Source organism: Mastigoproctus giganteus, chromosome 6 (genome assembly GCF_048544385.1).
Source record: "Mastigoproctus giganteus isolate SK-2022 chromosome 6, ASM4854438v1, whole genome shotgun sequence".
NCBI classification, from domain to species: domain Eukaryota; kingdom Metazoa; phylum Arthropoda; class Arachnida; order Uropygi; family Thelyphonidae; genus Mastigoproctus; species Mastigoproctus giganteus.
The window spans coordinates 20,895,737-20,916,583 of NC_143580.1; the positions used below are offsets into that span (position 1 = coordinate 20,895,737).

Below are 20,847 nucleotides of genomic sequence, written 5' to 3' on the forward strand. Positions count from 1 at the left end.
ATTTTTACAAACATTATTGAAAAAATACTAAAATCATGTATTAAACATTCTCAAACAAGATGTTTATCATATTCAAAAATCAGAATGAACAGCTTACCATAAAATTTTAGAGAGCACCAAAACTTCTGTTGAACTTTGACGACACTTTGGATAGATGATACAGCACTGATATATTGAAAAAAAGAAAAGAAAAAAAAAAAAAATGTTAAAACTAATTATGGTTATGTGGATATGTATCAAATATACATTTTAAAAACTGCTTCTAGAAACAAAATAAAGGATAAAAGGTCAGTTGAAAGTAATGCCATCCAATTTTTGTTTCCTGTAATTTACCAGATAACCAAGTGAACATTACACGATAACAATATAAAATGTCCAGTAAAATGTAATGTTATTGTTAGCATTAGCATTAGTAGAGGCATTTGATGCAAGAAAGCAAGCTTATGCAGCATCAGCCAAAAAAAAAAAAAAAAAAAACCACTTCCGCTTCACCCCTCTGTTCGTTCAAAATACCTGTCCAGCTGAGCCTTAAACTTATTTAGGCTGTCAACCTCCACCACAAGGGATGGAAGTCTGTTCCACCAACCAACCACCCGCTGGCTAAAGGCAAATTTCCGCACGTCTATCCTACATCTGTCTTTCCTCAATTTGAATTTATGCCCTCTCAGGTGATTTTTCTGAGCTAGAGGAAGAATCCCATCAGCATTGAGCATGCTTAAACCATTCAAGGCTTTATACACCTCTATCAGATCACCTCGCTGGTGCCTAGTCTCCAGACACTGTAATTTGCAAAACTTAAGCCTTTCTTCGTAAGAGCACCCCTTTGTTCCATTCACTAATCTTGTTGCCCTTCTCTGTACTTGTTCCAGCAGCTCTACATCCTTCTTGAAATGAGGCCTCCAGACCTGTATACAGTACTCTAGGTGTGGCCTGACCATCGCCTTATACAATGGAATAATCACCTCCTTATCCCTGCTGGAAAAATTCCTGTATATCATTGACAATACTCCATGAGCTACTCTTGCAGCCCGTCTGCACTGCTCAGAGAACTTCATATCTGCCTGCACAACCACCCCCAAGTCCCTTTCATTCTCTACCACTGTCAGTGTAGTACCACAGAGTTGATACGTTGCTCTGGGGTTGCTGTTTCCCATGTGTAGTACTTTACATTTGTCAATGTTAAACTTCATTTGCCACCTCTCAGCCCATCTGTTCAACCTTTCCAGATCCTGTTGCAGCAGCATAGTGTCAGTAGTGTCCTTGACAACCCTGCCAACCTTTGTATCGTCTGCAAACTTGGACATTAAGCCCGATATACCATCATCAATATCATTTATAAATACAGAAAACAATAATGGACCCAACACTGAGCCCTGAGGGACTCCACTAATAACATCAGTCCACGATGAGCAGTGTCCATTGATTACTACTCTCTGTCTTCTCCCCCTCAACCACCCCTTTATCCATAGCAGCAATTTGCCTCCAATGTCACAGTGCTCCAATTTGTGCAGCAGTCTTCCATGTGCAACAGTATCAAAAGCCTTTCTAAGATCCAAGTATATAATATCAAAGTTATTCCCTGCATCCAGTTCTTTTGTGACTGCATCATAGTATCCAATCAAGTTGGTCAGGCAAGACTTCCCCTTAACAAAACCATGCTGTGTCTGAGCTATAACTGAAGTCTTGTCTAAATGATCCTGCAGTGCTTCTTTAACCAGTGCCTCCATTAATTTTCCTGGAACAGAAGTTAAGCTCACAGGTCTATAATTACTTGTGTCAGCCTTTGATCCTCCTTTGTGAATTGGGGTCACATTTGCACATTTCCAGTCTATGGGTACCTCCCCTGAGTCCAAGGAAGCTCTCATAATTATGGCTAAGGGTTTGCTTACTTCCTTTGCTGCCTCCTTTAATATAACTGGATAGATCCCATCCACCCCGGGTGCCTTTCTTGTGTTTATCTTCAACAGTTTCTCCTCCACTTTACTCCCAGTTATTTCAAGATTCTGTAGCTTACTGCTAGAGTTGAATACACATCTGGCATTCCCCTCGCTGAATAACTCCTCATGTGTGAATGTCGATGCAAAATATTCATTTAGTTTGTTAGCTACCTGAGCAGGATCATCAACACTTGACCCATCAATATCAAGTGGACCAATCTGATTCATCCCCTTCCTTCTAGAGTTTACATAAGTAAAGAACTCTTTGCTGTTTTTCTTTGCATCCCTTGCCAAGGATTTCTCGTAATCTGCCTTCGCCTGCCTAACCTCCTTTGTAACTTGGTTGCATATCAACTTGTATCTCTCATAGGCTTCTGTGTCATGTGTTAATTTGTATGTATCCCATGCATTTTTCTTCTCTGCCATATGCCTCATTAGTTCATCTGACATCCATTTTGGCCTAAACCTTGAACAATATTTCTTAGTTGGTATGTAAAGCCTAGTAGCTTCCAAGATAAGTTCTTTGAATGCTTCCCATTTTGAATTTGCTGTTGGTAACATCATCAGTTGGTCCCACTGTATAAAATTTAAATACTGTCTCAGTCCATCGTAGTCGCCTTTACGGAAGCAATAACCCTTCCCTTTACCCCTAATGGTAGTTACCTCTTTGAGTAAATCCCACTTCAGCACACTGTGATCACTGCCACCTAGTGGTTCATTTATCTGCAGATTCTTAATGCATGAAGAATCACTGCTGATAATCAAATCAAGAGTATTACTCGCTCTAGTTGCCTCCCGAACATGCTGATGTAGAAAACAATCATCCAATAAATCCACAAAAGCCCTGCTAGTGTGTGAGTAACCAGCCCCCAAATTCCAGTCAATATCTGGGAAATTAAAATCTCCCATTATAAGACAGTCTGATTTACTGGCCCACTCTATTTCCCTGTACAGTTCCTTATTATACTCATCAGAGTCATTAGGCCTATAGCACACTCCCACTCGTAATTTTGATCTCCCAATGTTTATGTCAACACCAAACTGACTCCACACTGCACTGTCCAGCGATGTCGACTGGCTTCACTTCCTTGGTTTTTATGTGTTTCTTAACTAATAGCATAACCCCTAAGGCCATATTGCTCCGGGGATATGTGGTGGTCATTCCCTGACCTTTCCGCATCCTCCGTATTTGGTAGTCACGGGCTTGAACCTCGGTCGAATCAAGAAGCATGTGCTATGCACTGCTGCTCCTGCCCACCTGGCTATGGAGGCACCTAAAATGTAATGTAAAACAGCTACTGTTGCACAACATTCTTTAATGGTAATGTCACTTTTGCAATGATATTCTCATAGTTTTCCCTTCATAGGATCAACACACAGGAAATTACATTGCATTCAAATTTGTAATGATCTCAGAAGCACAGTGCACTTGTGTGGAGTCGGATATTATCACGAAGGGACAAATTCCTACATTTCTCTTGTGGGATAAATTTGCTGAATGTGAGTTTTCAAATTTTGTAATGTACCCACACAGTGATCTGAGTTCACTATGGTCCCTGAAAGCAAGCAGTTGAATAGTATTACATTTTCCTCAAAAAAAAATTAACATAATTTTAAAGCTGATAGTGCCCCTCTTGATCCTTTGAAGAGATGGGGAGGGGGCATCATTATAGAAATGATGATGTATTAAAGAATGTGTTGTGATGATAGCAAAACAGCAAGGAGACAGGATGGGAATATATACTCTTTTTTAATGTGAAAAGACTGCTCAGAAGGATATGCATACATATGTGAAAATTATTGCAGAGTGTTATGGGAATCATTTTCACAAACATATATTGTTGTTGTTTGTTTATTTGGTTTTTAGGAGCATTAGCAACTAAGGCCATATTGCTCTGGGGATATGCGGTGGTCATTCCCTGACCTTTCCGCATCCTCCGTATTTGGTGATCACGGGCTCGAACCCCGGTCTAATCAAGAAGCGTGTGCTACACACTGCTGCTCCTGCCCACCTGGCTACGGAGGCGCCACAAACATATATTGTAAACTCCATGAAATAAAATCATGAGGCCCTACTTTCTGACTGACCCTTATATGTAAGTAATCCATTAAAATTATATAATTTCAACTTTGTGATATAAGTGATATCATTGTATTACATTTTTTAACAAATATAAAAAGGAAACAACTTTTTTACATTAAAATTAAATACTCAATTTAATACTTAATTGAGCATGCAGTTATGAATCAGCTATTATAAGAACTGTTACAACAGGTTCACACATTTTGATCAGTTATCATCTGTGCATTTGAGGCTAGTTGCGTGTTTTATCATCTTTGTTTTCTTTGGTTTTTCTGACAAGCAGTATCAAGAAACAACACTACTGTGAATGGCTATGTGAATTCACCAGATAATTTTTGCTGTGTTTACACCAGAATCACAATATTGGTCTATAGTAAAAACAATTAAATCTGTTTATCTTTACTTTTAAGGCTGTTTGGAAGATAAAGATGAAAATTTGGCACCATTATTCTGCATATTGTGCTATGTAAACCTCATTTAATGAATGAAAGGAAAAACAAAGAGCACGGCATTTATTATTCCATGGTATGGCATGAATTAATCAGCCATAATTAAGACTACCATTTCAGTCTTATAAAAATTTCAGGCTTTTTCAAGGATCAGAAAAAATAGAATATCTGACTGTTGCTAATACAATATAGTATTAGCCAGTCAGATTGATCAGACGAGATCTTCTCTTAACTGACAGACCTGAAAGCTTGATTTCTCTTCCAAGAAAATAATGAAATCAGTGATCAAAGAAGTAATGCAGGATCATCTTGACAGGAATCCAATTATATGTCAATTACACACAGATTCGTTAAGAGAAGATCTCGTTTGATCAATCTGACTGGCTAATACTATATTGTATTGAGGAACTGGATGCAAAACAAAAAAAAAAAAAAAACCCAATTTGACATCATTCTTCAATTTCAGCAAAGCTTCTGATACTGTTATACGTAAAATACTGCTACACAAATTGGAGCAGTGTGGCGTTAAGGGCAAGTTACTGCCATGGAAACCAAAATTCACACATATAAGGTGCAGCTAAAAAGAAACAAGTAGTATTTTTTAAATCCTTTATTATTTTAAATATAATTTCAATGTTTATCCCCTTAAAAGTACTCTCCAACTGCATCTATGTAGCACTCCACATTTGTGATTTCCAGGATCTAAAACAGCAGCAAAAGTCCTTGGAAGATACTGCCTTTAATTGCTGCATTGTGTTCTTCTGAATGTCTACTATATCAGATCATTTTCCTTTGAGGTGGATTTTAATTTTTGGGAACAGAAAATGTTGCATGGTGCCAGATCTGATGAATAAGGCAGGTGATCCAATGTTATGATTTGCTTTTCATTAAAAACTTGCTCACTACGATGGAGGAATGACATGGTGCAGTGTCACGATGCAAAAACCATTTGTTCAGCCATAAACTGGGCTGTGTCTTTTGAATTTTTTCATGAAGTCTTCCTAAAATCTCAGTGTAGAGTGGTTGATTGACAGTCTGATTTGGTGGGACAAATTCATGATGAACAACACCACAGCAATCAAAGAAAATGACAAACATGAACTTGATCTTCAATTGAGACATTCTGAGCTTTTGTTAAACAGAGAGAAAGGGGAGTTTGTCACTGCATGCTTTGATGCTTGGTTTGTAGATCATACTGAAAGATTCATATCCTGTTATCACTAAATCCAAAAAGTCGGAAGTTTCACAAAAATTTTTTCTAAAATTGCACTGCAAACTTCCACAAGTTTCTGCTTCTGATCACCTGTCAGGATGTGCAGAACCATTTGTGTGCACACCTTTCTCATGCCAACTACTCTGTCAAAACTGTTCTTACTATTTCTTTGTCAATATGTAACTGTTCTGCAATTAGTCAAATGCTCAACGATGGTCTTGGCATAAGAAAATCTTTTCAACATTCTTGTCTGCTGTTGAAGTTGGCCATCTTCCTGTCCCTCTCTGAACCATTTGCAACATTTGTTTGTGGCTGACTCATGGTTTCATCACTGTACACTTTATGTAACATCTTCAACATTTCTGCACCACTTTTACCAAGTTCAACTAAAAATTTAATAACAATCCTTTGCTCTAAATTACGATCACTCATTTTTCTGCTAAAGGATTAAAACACTAATTCACTTAAAGAGGCAAAGTTCAATCAAAACTTAACTGATTGCAATGAAGCAAAAACCTGATCTATATAGGGAAAAAAAACAAGCTATAGCACTCTATATTCTTTATTATGTAGCACAGAGCGGAACGGAAAGTAAAATAAAATGATAGCTTAAAGTATCACTTTATTATGTAGCACAGAGCTACATAATAAAGAATATAGAATGATGAACCCAGAACATGTAGGCCTTTTTACCTATGCCAAACTGTTCTTGGCCATCAAACATACGACATAGTCATGATACTTTAACTACAACCTGTCATTTTATTTTACTTTCTGTTCCACTTTGTGCTATATAATAAAGAATATAGAATGATGAATCCAAAGCGCATGGCCTTTTTACCTATACCTAAGCTATAGCACAATATGAATGTTGTTGACATGCACAGTAGTAAGGTAAAAAAAGTAAACTGCAGCCATTATCAACCTACTGCAGGATGGAAGCCTCCTCAACAATTCATGCTGAGGGAAATGGACCATAATCTGCCATGCTGGTCCAGTGAGGGTTGGAAGATCAACTGTATTTAGCAGTCAGGGGCGTGAACCTCGGTCTACTCAAAGAGCGTGTGCTACTGCACTCCCGCTCCTGACCAGTCGGCTACGGAGGCCTTATTAGGTACTGGTAAGCAACTATTCTCGTTTCATTTTAGCTGCACCTTGTATCTTCACATTTTAGTTTAGCACTAAAAGTCATAACACAGACCAGGATATCTGTGAATGATGGTTTCCTGAGAATGAGAGTAAACTGGAGTTCATTGTATAGTATTGCTATCTGTTTCTGTAAAGGGACAAATGTTGTGATTGTGGATGGGATCTGCAAAGTTTTTGTTTTAATTCTTTCAGGTGTGCTATGGGGATCTATACAATAGCTGATGGTTCCTTGGATTGAAGAGATTGGGGGGTTACATTACACCTTCTAAATTTGATTTCCTGAAATGTATGCCACTTAACCAAATGTATTATATTTGATCATAGAAGTTCATCAGCTTTAAGAAAGTATTGAGTCTATTAGGATTCACACTGTACCTGAGAATATCCATTGAGAGTTCACATGGTTGTATACTAGGTATTCTAAAAAATAGCTACATTATTGTGGTGGCCAATAAAGCAGATAGTTCAGAAGTAGATTCTTGTGCAGACAATGTGAACATATCAGTGTCTCCTCCTTCAAAAGTAAATATGTGTAATAGGTGTGCCCAATATACAATCTCACAAGAATGAATTTGTCTATTCTTTTGATTTCCAGGGTTAAAGCATCTGCTTTGATTTTCAACAACAGCATTTTTTTTTTTTTTTTTTTTTTTTTTTTTGACATTTACAGACATATGTTTATTTTATTTTACATCCTTTTTTGAATAAGAGGGATATAATCATAATACAAGATCTAGCGTACTAATACTGACCTCGATACTGGATTTTTTGCCATTCAGTCTGTCCGTGCATTTAAAATCTCACTAAAGAAAGCAACTGATGGTACAGCTATTTTGGATCCAATATCAGTTATGTTTTGAAATATATGTTAACTAGGCCCAGATTTGATTTATCTGCCTATGGTTAATAGTATCTATGCATTGGATTACACAGAGAATTCAAAAAGTTTTGGAAAAAGTAAGCTGTATGATATACACTGTGATGCCACTTTATTAGGTACACCCCTGTTGTGCACACAAATGGTTTGTCCCAAAATGTTGCAAGTCACATTCAGAACAACCTTTCTAGTATCAGTTAAGCGTACAAACCGTAGCAAGAATGGGGAAAAGGAGTGATCTAACGGAATTTGAATGTGGCATGGTAGTAGGTGCAAGACGTGCTGGACAAAGCATCTCTGAAACGACAGTTCTCCTGAACTTTCATGCACCACAGTTTCAAGGGTATATCGAGAATGGTGCAATAAACAGAAAACATCCTCTCAGCAGCACTCCTGTGGAAGAAAATCGCTTGTTGATGAGAGAGGTCAGAGAAGGATGGCAAGAATTGTGCAAGCAAACAGACGGGCCACAATGTCGCATATCACGTCAGAATACAACCTTGGTGTGCAGAACAAAATATTGCAATGGACCACTAGTCACACTTTGTCGCGAATGGGCTACAACAGCCGACGGCCATACCACATTCCTTTGTTATCAATGAAGAACAAGAGAGCACGCCTCCTGTGGGTACAGCAACACCATCACTGGACTATCGAGGATTGGAAAACAGTTGCTTGGTCTGACGAGTTGAAGTTCCTGGTGCATCATGCTGATGGAAGGCTCAGAATTTGCCGAAAAAAACATGAATCCATGGACCCGTCATGTCTGATGACTACTGTGTAAAGTGGTGGGGGGCAGTGTTATGGTGTGGGGAATGTTTTCTTGGCACACATTGGATCCATTGATACCCATAGATTCATGTCTGAATGCCACATCGTACCTAAACATTGTTGCTGACCAAGTGCATCTGTTCATGTTAACAGTTTATCCTCAGTCAGATTTACTTCAGGCAGGATAATGCACCGGTGCGCAAAGCCTGAATCACTATGGAATGGTTTCAGGAACATGACAATGACTTTTCTTTGTTGCAGGGGCCCGCTCACTCATCGGATCTTAATCCTATTGAACATCTTTATGATGAGCTGGAAAGGGCTGTTTGCTGCAGGCCTACACTTTCGTCGAATCTCAAGGATGTTATGTTATTTGGTTTTTAGGAGCATTAGCAACTAAGGCCATATTGCTCCGGGAATATGTGGTGGTCATTCCCTGACCTTTCCGCATCCTCCGCATTTGGTTAAATCTCAAGGAACTGCGTGACACACTCATGTCTGCATGGTACTTCATTCCTGCACGTTTTCAGCATCTTGTTCAATCCATGCCTAGATGAATTCAGGCTGTTTTGAAGGCTAAAGGAGGCTCAACACACTACTAGGTAGGTGTACCTAATAAAGTGGGAGCACAGCGTATATTCTAAGACTAGTGGAATTGCAGTTAGTTATACAGCTTATATACTATAAGCTGTATAACCAACATTTTTGACTGGAAACTCTTAAGAAATAATGGTGGTGTCTTTGAGGAGCTTGCTATATAAACTGCATGCAGGCAAATCAGAACGGAAGTTCTGATTTGCCTGGCTACATTGCACAATGCTGTCAAGGTTAATCTGCCACTATATGAGCAGGTTCTGTATATATACACTTACTGGTGAATTGAACGTTGGTTTTAACTACAGCTAGGTCGCGATTAATGAGAGTTCGAATAATGCGATATTTGATTTAGTGTGAATTGTATAATGATACCAGGTCACATTTAATGTGAGGCTAGTGCATGTGCAGTTGAGGTTACCATTAGGGTTTTAGACGCTGCTACTTCAGTTTGCACTTGTTTATCTTTGCGTGTGCATGTGCTGCTGCCTGTCGTAATATACGTTAGTTTTTGTGATTTATTTTAATCGTTTTAAGAAGTGCCCTTAACAAAATGCAGAAAAGAAAGATTCCTTCAGATAAAAACACTACAATGCAAAAAAGAAGAGGCTCGTTATTAGATTAGAGCAAAAACTTGATGTGACTGAACAACATGAATGTGGTCATAGCAACTCTAAAATAGGATGAGGGAATGCCTGAAAATAATAACCAAAGATGGTGAATACACTGATCAACAAATATTTAACATGGATGAAACCGGTTTATTCTGGAAAAGGATGCCTTTCAGAACTTATATTTCTAAGAAAGAAAAAACTCAACTTGGATTTAAAGTGTCTAAAGATCACCTAACATGGGTGGTTTGGGAGGCAGTGCTCAAGGCAATTTTAAATTGAAACCGATGCTTGTTTATCATTCTCCAAATCCTCATGCTCTAAAAGACTACAACCATAGATCACTTCCAGTTATTTGGCAATCAAGTAAGAAAGCATGGGTGACCCAAGCTGTAATCACTGACTGGTTTTCAAGCTATTTTTGTCTGGCTGTTGAAAAATATTGCAAGGAAAGCAACATCGCATTTAAAGTACTACTAATTTTAGATAATGCCCCAGGTCATCCAACTACATTTGGTTCATTATGTAAAAATCATTTTTTTTTGCCACCAAACATATTTGTTGCAGCCTACGGATCAAGGGACCACCGCAACATTTAAACAGGAAATTGCTAAAACTACAGGAGACTATGCAATTTCCTTAACAGAGTTCTGAAAAAATTATAACATCAGACATGCAATAGAAAATATTCAGCATGCTTGGTAACAAATAACTGCAAACAACATGTGTGGAAGCACATTTTGCCTCACTGTGCAAATAATAGCAGTTTTGAAGAAAAAAATTATTATAGAAGAAATAAATATTGGAAGAGAACTCTGATTTGATGAAATAGAAAATGACGATGTTTGGGAACTGCTCAATTCACACTCAGAAAAATTGACTGATCATGATCTCCTACTTTTAGATCAACAAAGAGCATTTGAAGCAGCTGACAATGATGCCGAAGAATGAGTTAACATGCGAGTGAAGGAGTTCACTCTCAAGGAATTCAAAGATACCTTTCCAACTGTAGAAGTCGTGAAGCAAAAAATTATGGATGCTGACCCGAACCTCGATCGAAGCATGCAAATTTGCCGAGATGAGGATAAAGCACTCTGCATCTACCAACATAGGTATGAAGATTTAAAGAAAGAGAAAACAGTTCAGTCTAAGCTACTAAAATATTTCGAAAGACAATAAAGATGTTTTCGTCAGTGTAAGCTTACCTTTAGGAATGATATTTAGAATTTTTTTGTTTTTATTTTGCTTTCTATAATTACAGTTGTTGTTGTTGTTGTTGTTGTTGTTAAATTTGTTGGTGCATCAGCAACTTAGGCTATAATGCACTGATTACTGTCTAATATCTTCTTAGTTTGTCTTACACGTGATATGGTTCATATATTGTGATATTTATTTATCAATTTTAGAAAGAGAAAAATGTCATTCATGTCCTCACGATCTCCTAGAACATTCTGTAATGATAACTGGCTGGAGTTATGAAAATGAGAGAAGAAAGCAGATTTCCGTTCTTGCAGATATAGCGGGCATTCCAGGATGATATGTTTTACTGTTAATAAACATAAGCAGTTGCTGCATTGCGGAGGATCATTTTTTGTTAGTAGGTAGCTATGAGTGAGGAATGTATGACCAATGCGTAATCTGGCTAGGATGGTTTCTTCTTTTCTGTTTCGTCTCAGACTGGATTGCCATTGCTTGGGTTCTCTCTTGATTTCAAGAAGTTTATTATTCGCTTGACTTTGCCACGTGCGTGTCCACTGTTGTTTATACATCTGTTTGATAATGGATTTATGGTCAATATAAGGAGTCCTGAAATTAGATGGTATCACATTTGTAGCACATTTAGCAGCTAAATCTGCCTGCTCGTTTCCTAGTATTCCAGCGTGTCCAGGGATCCAACAAAATATTACTAGCTGTCCATGTCCGTGAAGTTCTTGTAGCTGTGCCCAAATTTTTTGTACCAGCGGATGACTAGGGAAGAATTGACGCTGTAGAGAATTCACAGCACTCAATGAGTCCGTATATATGATGGATTTGGTATACAACTCTTCTTTGATATTCTCTAGAGCTAGAACAATGCCATATAGTTCTGAGGTATAAGTACTGCATTCAGACGGAAGCTGTCTGGAGATGGTGATATTTGGTAATACTACAGCAGTACCAACTTTTCTACCAATTTTCGATCCATCTGTATATATTTGAATGAAAGTGCTAAACTCAGCGGAGTGGGTCTTATGAATTTGTCTTATGTTGGAATCTGGAAGGTTATTCTTTCCCCATTGCTGAAAATGTCTATCAATATGTATCGGGGGCATTTGCCATGACTGTATTTCCATGCTAGTATCCTGAAGAATGTTAGTAAAATTCAGGTCCCAGCTTGTGATAAGAGCTTGAAGCCTAATGCCAGATGGTTTATTGAGCCGTGGTTTATTTTCATAAAGTTTACTCCATTTGGGTATAAATAGATATTGCCATATGGGATGATGTGGAAGACTGCTGATTTTGGCTGCGTAATTTAGTAACAGAACTTGTCATCGAAGATGTAGCGGTGGCTCATAGGCTTCGGTATATAGGCTTAAGATTGGTGAAGTACGGAAAGCCCCCAGTGCAACTCGTAGGGCACTATGATGTACGGGATCGAGCCATTTCAATGCACTCGGTCTGGCCGAGTCATATGCAGGAGACCCATAGTCTAACCTGGATCTAATCAGCGAGCGGTATAACTGTAGTAACATGTAGCGATCTGCGCCCCATGACATAGAAGAAATTACTCTGAGAAGATTTAGTTTTCTAAGACAACTTGTACGAATATGCTTTATATGTTCCAGGAAGTTTAATTTTTTGTCAAATATTACACCAAGGAATCTAATACTAGGCTGGAAAGTAATACGATGAGAATCTAACTTTAGGTCTGGATCAGGATGTAAAGAGCGTTTGCGACAGAAGTGTACGGCAGTTGTTTTTAGTTTAGAAAGTCGATATCCATTGTTTTTGGCCCAAGAGACTATTTTGTTAATGGTACCTCGTAGTTGTCTTTCGATTAGTCGCATATTTTGAGAGTGACATGAGATGGCAAGATCGTCAGCATACAAGTATGCGTCAACTGTGTTAGGTATGCACTTGGTTATGGCATCAATCCTAATTGCAAAGAGTGTGGCGCTCAACACTGAACCTTGGGGAACTCCCTCTTCTTGTACATATGCTCGAGACAATGAAGAGCGGAATCTGACCTGAAAGGATCTATTCCCTAGAAAGTTCTTAATGAATATTGGCAGATGACCCCGAAGTCCACATTTATGTAAGTCTTGAAGAATCCCATATCGCCAAGTTGTATCGAAGGCTTTCTCTATGTCTACGCATATCATGACTAGGTGCTCATTTCTGAGGAAAGCGTTCCGGATATTTGTTTCTGCTTTAATAATGAGATCAAGTGTAGATCTTCTTCTGCGGAAGCCATGCTGGTTTGGACTTAGAATGTTTTCCGTTTCTAGAAACCATGTCAGTCTAGCGTTAACTATTTTTTCCAATGTTTTTCCCAGACAACTGGTTAGAGAAATAGGGCGGTAATTTCTGGGATCTGTGTGGTCTTTTCCCGGTTTCGGGAAAGCTAGCACATAAGAATGGCACCAGCTAGCAGGATAATACTCCTCTAGGAAAATTCTATTATACAGTTGTAAAAGGGCAGTTAACGAATCCTCACTTAAATGAGAGATCATGGGATAAAAAATTCCATCGGGGCCTGGAGCACTGTTCTTCAATCGAGAAAGTGCACTGCGCAATTCAATCATGGTCAGAGGTAGATTATACGAGTATGGGACGGCAGTATTAAATTTTAGTTTGGATTTTTCTGTCCGGGATTTTAGCAATTGAAATGCTGATTCGTATGTGGCAACAGCTGAATGTGTTTCAAATGAAGTACCTAAGACATTGGCAATCTCTACAGGTTCAGAAATTTCCTTCCCACTTACAAGTAGTATAGGAGAAGTTGTTTGCGAGTATTTGCCATTAATTCGTTTAATTTTTTTCCAGATTATAGAAATATCTGTGGATCTGTTAATGGTAGATGCGTAACGTGCCCATGCTTCTTTTTTACTCTCTCGTCTTATATGACGAGCTTTAGCTCTGGCTCTCTTAAACTGTAGGAGGTTGGCTGTGGTTGGACATTTTCGAAACAGATTCCAGTACTTATTTCTTTCTTTTTTAGCATTGTTGCATGCTTCATTCCACCACATTTTTGGATGAAGCCTAATTTTGAGTGAAGATTTTGGAATAGCTACCTCCGATGCTTTCATTATTTTTCGTGTAGTATACCTGACTGCAGAATCAATTGTGAGGGTTGTAATGACGGAAGTATCTATTCGAGCTATTTCCTGGTATTTAGTCCAGTTAGCCTTTTCAAATTTCCAGGTTGTCCTAATATCTCTCTGGGGAGGAGAACTTGAGCTAAAGGTACAGATGATAGGAAAGTGATCGCTACCACAAGGGTTATCAGTAACAGTCCAGTCTATGATAGGAAATATTGCTGGGGAGCATATTGAAAGATCAATAGCTGAACTTGAACCAGATGGAGAGTGTATGTATGTGTGATCACCAGTGTTTAGAATAGTTAGATTATGTTTATCTAAAAATTTTTCTATCATCTGTCCTCTAGAGTCAAGATGTTGGGAACCCCATAGGGGGTGATGGCCATTCCAGTCACCCATAATACAGAAGGGAACAGGTATTTGCTTAACTATATCATCTAAGTCATCAAGGCTGTATGTATGGTTTGGTGATAGATACAACGAAACTAATGTTACTGTTATACCAATGGTGACACGAACTGCAACCGCCTCTAAAGGTGTTTGTATGGGGATAGGTCTACAGGGAACTACAGAGTTCACTATGACTGCTACTCCTCCATGAGCTGAATTAGAGGAACTTCTATCTTTTCTATATATGGTATAATGCTTAATTGTCATAGATGCTGTATTTGTGAGATTAGTTTCTTGAATGCATACTGCAACAGGCTTATATTTATTTAATAGATCGTAAAGGTCATCTACATTAGCACGGAGCCCACGGCAATTCCACTGAATAACTGTAGTCATTATTTGGTTTTAACTGGTGTCTGCTAACATCCGTGAAGTAGTCTGTTTACGCCTGTCTATTTTTCCCTTTTCCTTCTTTGAGAGGACTGGTCTGCCTGTGTCGATGTCATCTTCTGGATGAATTTCAAGAATTGTATCGTCATCGCCTGCTTTTTCATCGATGTCCATGGTTTCAGATCTGAGTTTGTATTTATCACTTCTTTCAGTGCTCTTGGTTTGTTCTTTCTGTTGCAGTATGGGATTCTTATCTGGAGGAACTGATACGGGTGTATTTACCTCTTTTGTTACATAACTGGAGGGAGAGGCTTCCTTTGATGAAGAAAGTACTGATTTAGCCCAACCAGATATAGAGATATTTGGAGGGACTGAGCAGTCAGTTTGAGTTGATACTGAGCATAGTCGTTGAGTAATTGACGCATACGTAGATGATTTAACAGGAATTGTAAATTGTTTTTTTGCCTCTTGGTATGACACCTTATGCTCTATTTTATATTTCTGGATATTCTTTTCTCGTTTCCATTGATCGCAGTCCTTAGAGAAGGCAGAATGATTTCCATGGCAATTAGGACAATTTTGAGTTTCCTTGTTACAATCAGTATGTGTGTGTTCTTTAGAACCACAAGCAGCACAAGTGACTGCACCTCTGCATACAGTTTGCGAATGACCAAATTTTTGGCACTTGAAGCACCGTACCGGATTGGGAATGTATGGTCTAACATGACATCTGAGGTATCCAGCCTTTATAGTTGTGGGAAGAATTGGTGTTTTAAAGGTCAGTATAACTGTCCGAGTGGGGACGAGCTCTCCATCTCTTTTGATCAAAATTCTTTTGGCGTGGATTACATTTTGATTGTTTAATTCATGGACAAGTTCATCTTCCGATACATTTAGGAGATCCCATTCTGATATTACCCCTTTAGAGGAGTTCAAGGTGGCGTGTGGGGTAACCTTTGTGGGAATTCCACCAAAGGTAGAAATTTTCAGAAGTCTCTCTGCATGTCTATGTTCGTTCATCTCCACTAATAAATCTCCAGATCTTAATCGACGCACCATTTTTGGAGGGCCAGCCACATTTTCGAGACATTTCTGAATCAAAAATGGAGATAACTTACTAAGTGGTTGGTCTGTGGAGGAATGCAATATTAAAAAGAGAGGAGCAGAATGATCTGTCCCTTCTTTTTTTTGTCTCTTGGCATGGGATGGATTTAAGTCATGATCTAGAGCATGTCTATCTACATCTGGATCAGTAGATCCATGGCTAGACTGTTTTGTGTTTTCCATTACTGCTCCTTTTAGCCCTGGGAGAGTGGTTTTCTTCTCCCAGACTTCCAGCCCCGCCACGTGGAGGCAGGAGCGGTGCCACCAGTGACCAAGCGATAAAGAGATTAGTTGTTAGTGTGTTAATAAGTTATTCCTATATACAAAAAGAAAGGTGTCTTGCCTTTCTGTCAAGTGCGCTAACTTCTTTACTTCAGAAGCGCAAAATTAAATAAGCTCAGAAAAATAACACTATTCTATAATCAACCGCTCTTTTAAGTAAATCGCTTTCAAAATCGCTTAGGAATCGCTATAGTCACTCGCTTGGCACTCGGGGCCTATAATTACAGTACACTATGACTTTAACAATAAATTTAAATTATAAGTATATTCTTTTTATTCTTTACTGTAATATTTTGTTAATAAACATATAAAATCTTATGTTTAAAATTTTTTATTGCCTATTTCCTTCAAGCTGGAACCAATTACCATATTTTACACATAATTATAACTTTGAATAGTGCAAATTCAAATAATGCGACCACTTTGTGGGGATTCATTTTTCCGCACTAATCGCGATCTAGCTGTATAAAAAATTTTTCTGATTTGGTCCGCAAAGACGGATGATTGATGAAAGTACAAATTTTTGTACTCTGGATGATTGATGAGAGTACAAATTTTTGTAGCATAATTCAGTAAGAGTTTTAATCTTATTCTGCATATAAACTTTGCACTGGAGATGTATAAAAGGTTCCTATGGCTATTCACAGTGCATCATGGTGAATGGGATCCAACCGTTTTAACACACTTTTTCCCAATGAATCAAACCAGTGCTCTATAATTCAGTCTATATCATACCATAGCCTAGTATAAACTCAACTGATCTGAAGTTTTAAAGGCATAAAAATTAATTTAATTTACATATATTTACATATCCCTATCATGTTTCAGCTCTATTAATTAAACAATAATTGAAAACAGAAATCATATATGATAAATGGCATCAGGAAAACTTTAAAATATTAGAGACATTAATTAAAAGACTTAAATTTCATATAGTACATAAACAGAGCATGAAAATAGTGTTCCAAGGCGTCAGGAAGTTAAACAGAATCCTCAGAAACACTTACCCCATCAGAGATACAAGAAACACAGATAACAAAGTGAATCTTGTGTGAGTAAATCATACACACAGTCCAATCATATAGAGCTGAAAGCCAGAACAACTGAAGCTCATAAGAACAGGCAGCAAAGAAGCAAGTGACATAGCATTCCATTCCATCAAAGAAACTCCAAAAGCTCCTGATTAACTCTATACCAAAATACAAAAAGGATAGCATCAGAGAATCTTTTATGATACAAATGAAATCCTTTAAGAATAAATAAATAGATGGAAAACAAATACCCCCCTCCCCTAATACACTCCAAGGACAGTCCTGTTCTGCATACCACAACACTCCTACTCCTGCAAAAATAGAAAAATAATTATAATTCTAACTGCAGCCAGCGTGCTGTTTTACAAGATAACATACTGCCTTCAGCAATCAGACAAACCACAGCCTCTGATACCAACAACAGAGGTGATGGCATCATCCCATAGACCAAGATTCTTATATTACTTTGAATATCCTGTTTTGGATATATAATAACGCAGAAAGTGTATAGATAGTACAGGACCTGCTTGGAAGTTATTCTAATACTAATACGGTGAGAGACAGAACTAAATTGTTATAATCCATAAGGTGCAAGGAAGCCTGAGGCTTATGCTGCACCAACCAAAAAAAAAAAAAAAAAAAAAAATGTGTGAGAGAGAGAAGTAGAAAGGAATCACCAAGAAAGAGAAGAATGATGATATCCAGCTCGGGACCCTGAGTGGGGCCAAGCCCATACTCACCAGATGTGAGCCCCTGGGGCAAATGTGGGGCTATGGGAAAATAGTATAACCATTTAAGAGTTATTCAGAAAATACTGGTTTGGAAAATTAATGACAAACTAATTTAAATTTATGTATATTATTCATGTTTCCAGCTCAGCTCTATGAGTCTTTTTCAGAGACAATCAAACAATAATAATTTTAAAAGAGAACTATTATATGATACATACAATATTTCTGTTTTAAAATTGCCAGAGATACATATGGTAAATGAGAAATATTTTAGAAAATACTTATGTTGCACATTATTTCATTATTTTAAAAAGATATGGCACAAAGTTGAAGCTGAATTGGATGACCAAAGAATTAATGTAATTGGTATCAATAAAGAAGGCCACTTGAAATATTCCTTATATTATTAAGATACATGGAATGTATCTCTTAGTTCAGTGTGGTATTCTCAAATTAAGCTAAATTGGAAATCAGAATTGTCTCAGACTAGGGCAGGTAAAGCAAAGGGCTCAATGTTGTGAGAGTAGTATGGCTCAGGGTAGAACTGAAGTGAGCTATCTATGAATTGTGGTTTATAAAATGGGCTACTTGTTCAATGTTTGTAGAGCTATGTGGAACAGGATATGATACAGCTGAAGGGGAATCTTTGTGAGTGTGTTTTAATGTAAGGAAATTAAGCATGAACTCAGCATTCTGATGGGCATTTATGAGTGATTGACAAACAGGGTTGCTGCCATCAAGATCTCAGCTGCCTACCCCAATACCAGAACTTACTAGTGTATCAGGCAACATAACAACAATCCCAAAGGCATAAATCCCAGTGCCAGTCTCACAGAAGGTAGTTACTGTCAGGGAAATTGGAAAAATATTATGCAAAAAAGGACAGATGGAATAGGACCAGGGTATGTCTGCCGGGGGGAAAGTTAATGATTAAAGCAGTAATCATCTTTTAAGGGGGCAAAGTGATATACATGTTGGCACTAATCATATTAAGAATAGGAGATTAGAGAATTTACTTAACAAGCATAGTGCAATGTTGAGAAAAAGTTGTGAGTTAGTTTAGGATTAAATATGGAAATATCTGCAATTCTGCCAGGACCTGATAGGAGAGACACGATGAGAAAATCTTGTAAATCAATTCATCCTTGGAGAGATCATTTTTACAGGAATGGGATACACTTAAATAGAAGGGATATAGCTGCTGATAGCTGCAAAAATAGCTGCTGATGCTATATATATAATAATAACTGTGGCAGTGTTAGGTGGGTTGGAAAACCGTTAGCTTGGGAGGAGGATACATAGACTAATAGTTTTACAGCAGCCATAGGCAGAGGCAAAATTGGAGGGCTGCTTGAAAGACTGCATTACGGCACCAAGAATACTGATTTTGTCCAATCAGAAATAGCTGTGTTCTACTGGCAGGAGGGATGCAGCCCTTCTACCAAACAATGTTCAAATTGACAGTGGATGAGATTTCAAGATCCACTGCAGGTTGGAATCCACCTACATCTGCAGCACTAGACACACTTTCAATACGACAATTCTATATTTGCCTTTCTTTTTTCTCTTTTTTTAATATAATCACTGTCCCCTTGTAAATGCTACAGTTGATAAAGGCAACATACAGATGTTGAAAGTTCCTGCATTTTCAGATTTTATTTCATTATATTTTTAATGCTGTATATTTTAAACACTAAGTAATATTTTATCGTATATTTAATCAAAGTTATTTAGATTTTATCTATATATATTTTAATAATAAATAAACATATTCTGAAATCTTGTTGGAGTATTCAAGTATTATTCATTTATCCAGTTCCTGACCACCAAGGGTTTTTCAGTAATCAATGTATAAAGTATTCTGTAATTAGAAATGAAATGAAGTATAAAATGATGATTGAATAACAATTGTTATTTGTTTATTGGGGTTTATTGTCATGCATGTAAGAGGTATAGAAGGAAAAAAAAAAGGGGGGGGGGCAAACTATATGGTAATTCGAAAACTACGGAAAAATCTATTTTACAGGTTTGAAAGATCATCTGTAAAAACTGCTGTCCATTACATTCAGTATTTTTAATTTTGTTTTTATTTTTTCCGATGTGTATCATGATCTTTAATTTTAACTCACTATGGAGTTGAAATTTTGCTGAACTTTTGGAAATGTGTATGATAATTAGTTAATGAAACTTAATGAATTGACAAACAGGTCATACATACAACACACACATACATACATAAAAAAGCAGTTTGGAAATAAATTACATTTCATTAATTTTTATTTTCATCTAAGCAAAAGAAGGAAATAATTAGTTACCTAGAAGAAGGCCTTAGACCAGATGGGAGAATAGGACATGGATCTCCTAGAAGGACGGATGCACACCTCGCTATTGAATCTGATACAGATGCTAGATTATAGCCGCCCTAAACAACAATGGGTACTAATTAATGTATAATTGAAAATGTAGTGCAACGTCACAAATAGCACCATCTTATAGTGATTTTGGTTAAAAAAAAATTTATTATTTTATTACATTAGGTCGACTTTAAAAGTTGACTACAATAACCTATCAGGTTCTTAATGTACTGCTTTTCCTTATCGTTTTTTTTTTTAACCACCTAGGTGAATCACCGCAGATGAAATACAGTATATGCAAACTAGCAGAACTACCTGGCACTGCCCAAAGTGAGCAGATTTCACTGTGTGGGCTTACCAAATGCATAAAAGAAATACAGACAAATAATCCACAATCTACTCTGATTAATAATTTTTGACCTAAAAAAACAAGTGTAAAAGTTAGTCACCTGGTCATTAGCAAAATATATATTTTAATTCATATACACAGACTTTTTTTGTTTTTGACTCACGAAAATAAATTACTTCCTTTTTTGTATTCTTGAACATAACAATACAGGGCTAAAGTAGGGTAGTATTG

The 20,847-nt window shown here is 37.4% G+C and overlaps 1 protein-coding gene across 5 annotated transcripts in view; it reads right to left on the reverse strand.

The window, feature by feature from the left end:
• The window catches only part of LOC150084061 (protein deacetylase HDAC6-like), a 463,437-nt gene that overhangs the window by 46,726 nt on the left and 395,864 nt on the right, over nt 1–20,847 (reverse strand). For all 5 annotated transcript variants that reach the window (XM_090375877.1, XM_090375876.1, XM_090375878.1 and 2 more), the window contains 2 exons: nt 20,229–20,335; nt 98–165 (listed from right to left, as the gene is read on the reverse strand). In XM_090375877.1, the coding sequence (XP_090232003.1) occupies nt 98–165; nt 20,229–20,335 (175 nt within the window). The remainder of the gene's footprint in view (nt 1–97; nt 166–20,228; nt 20,336–20,847) is intronic.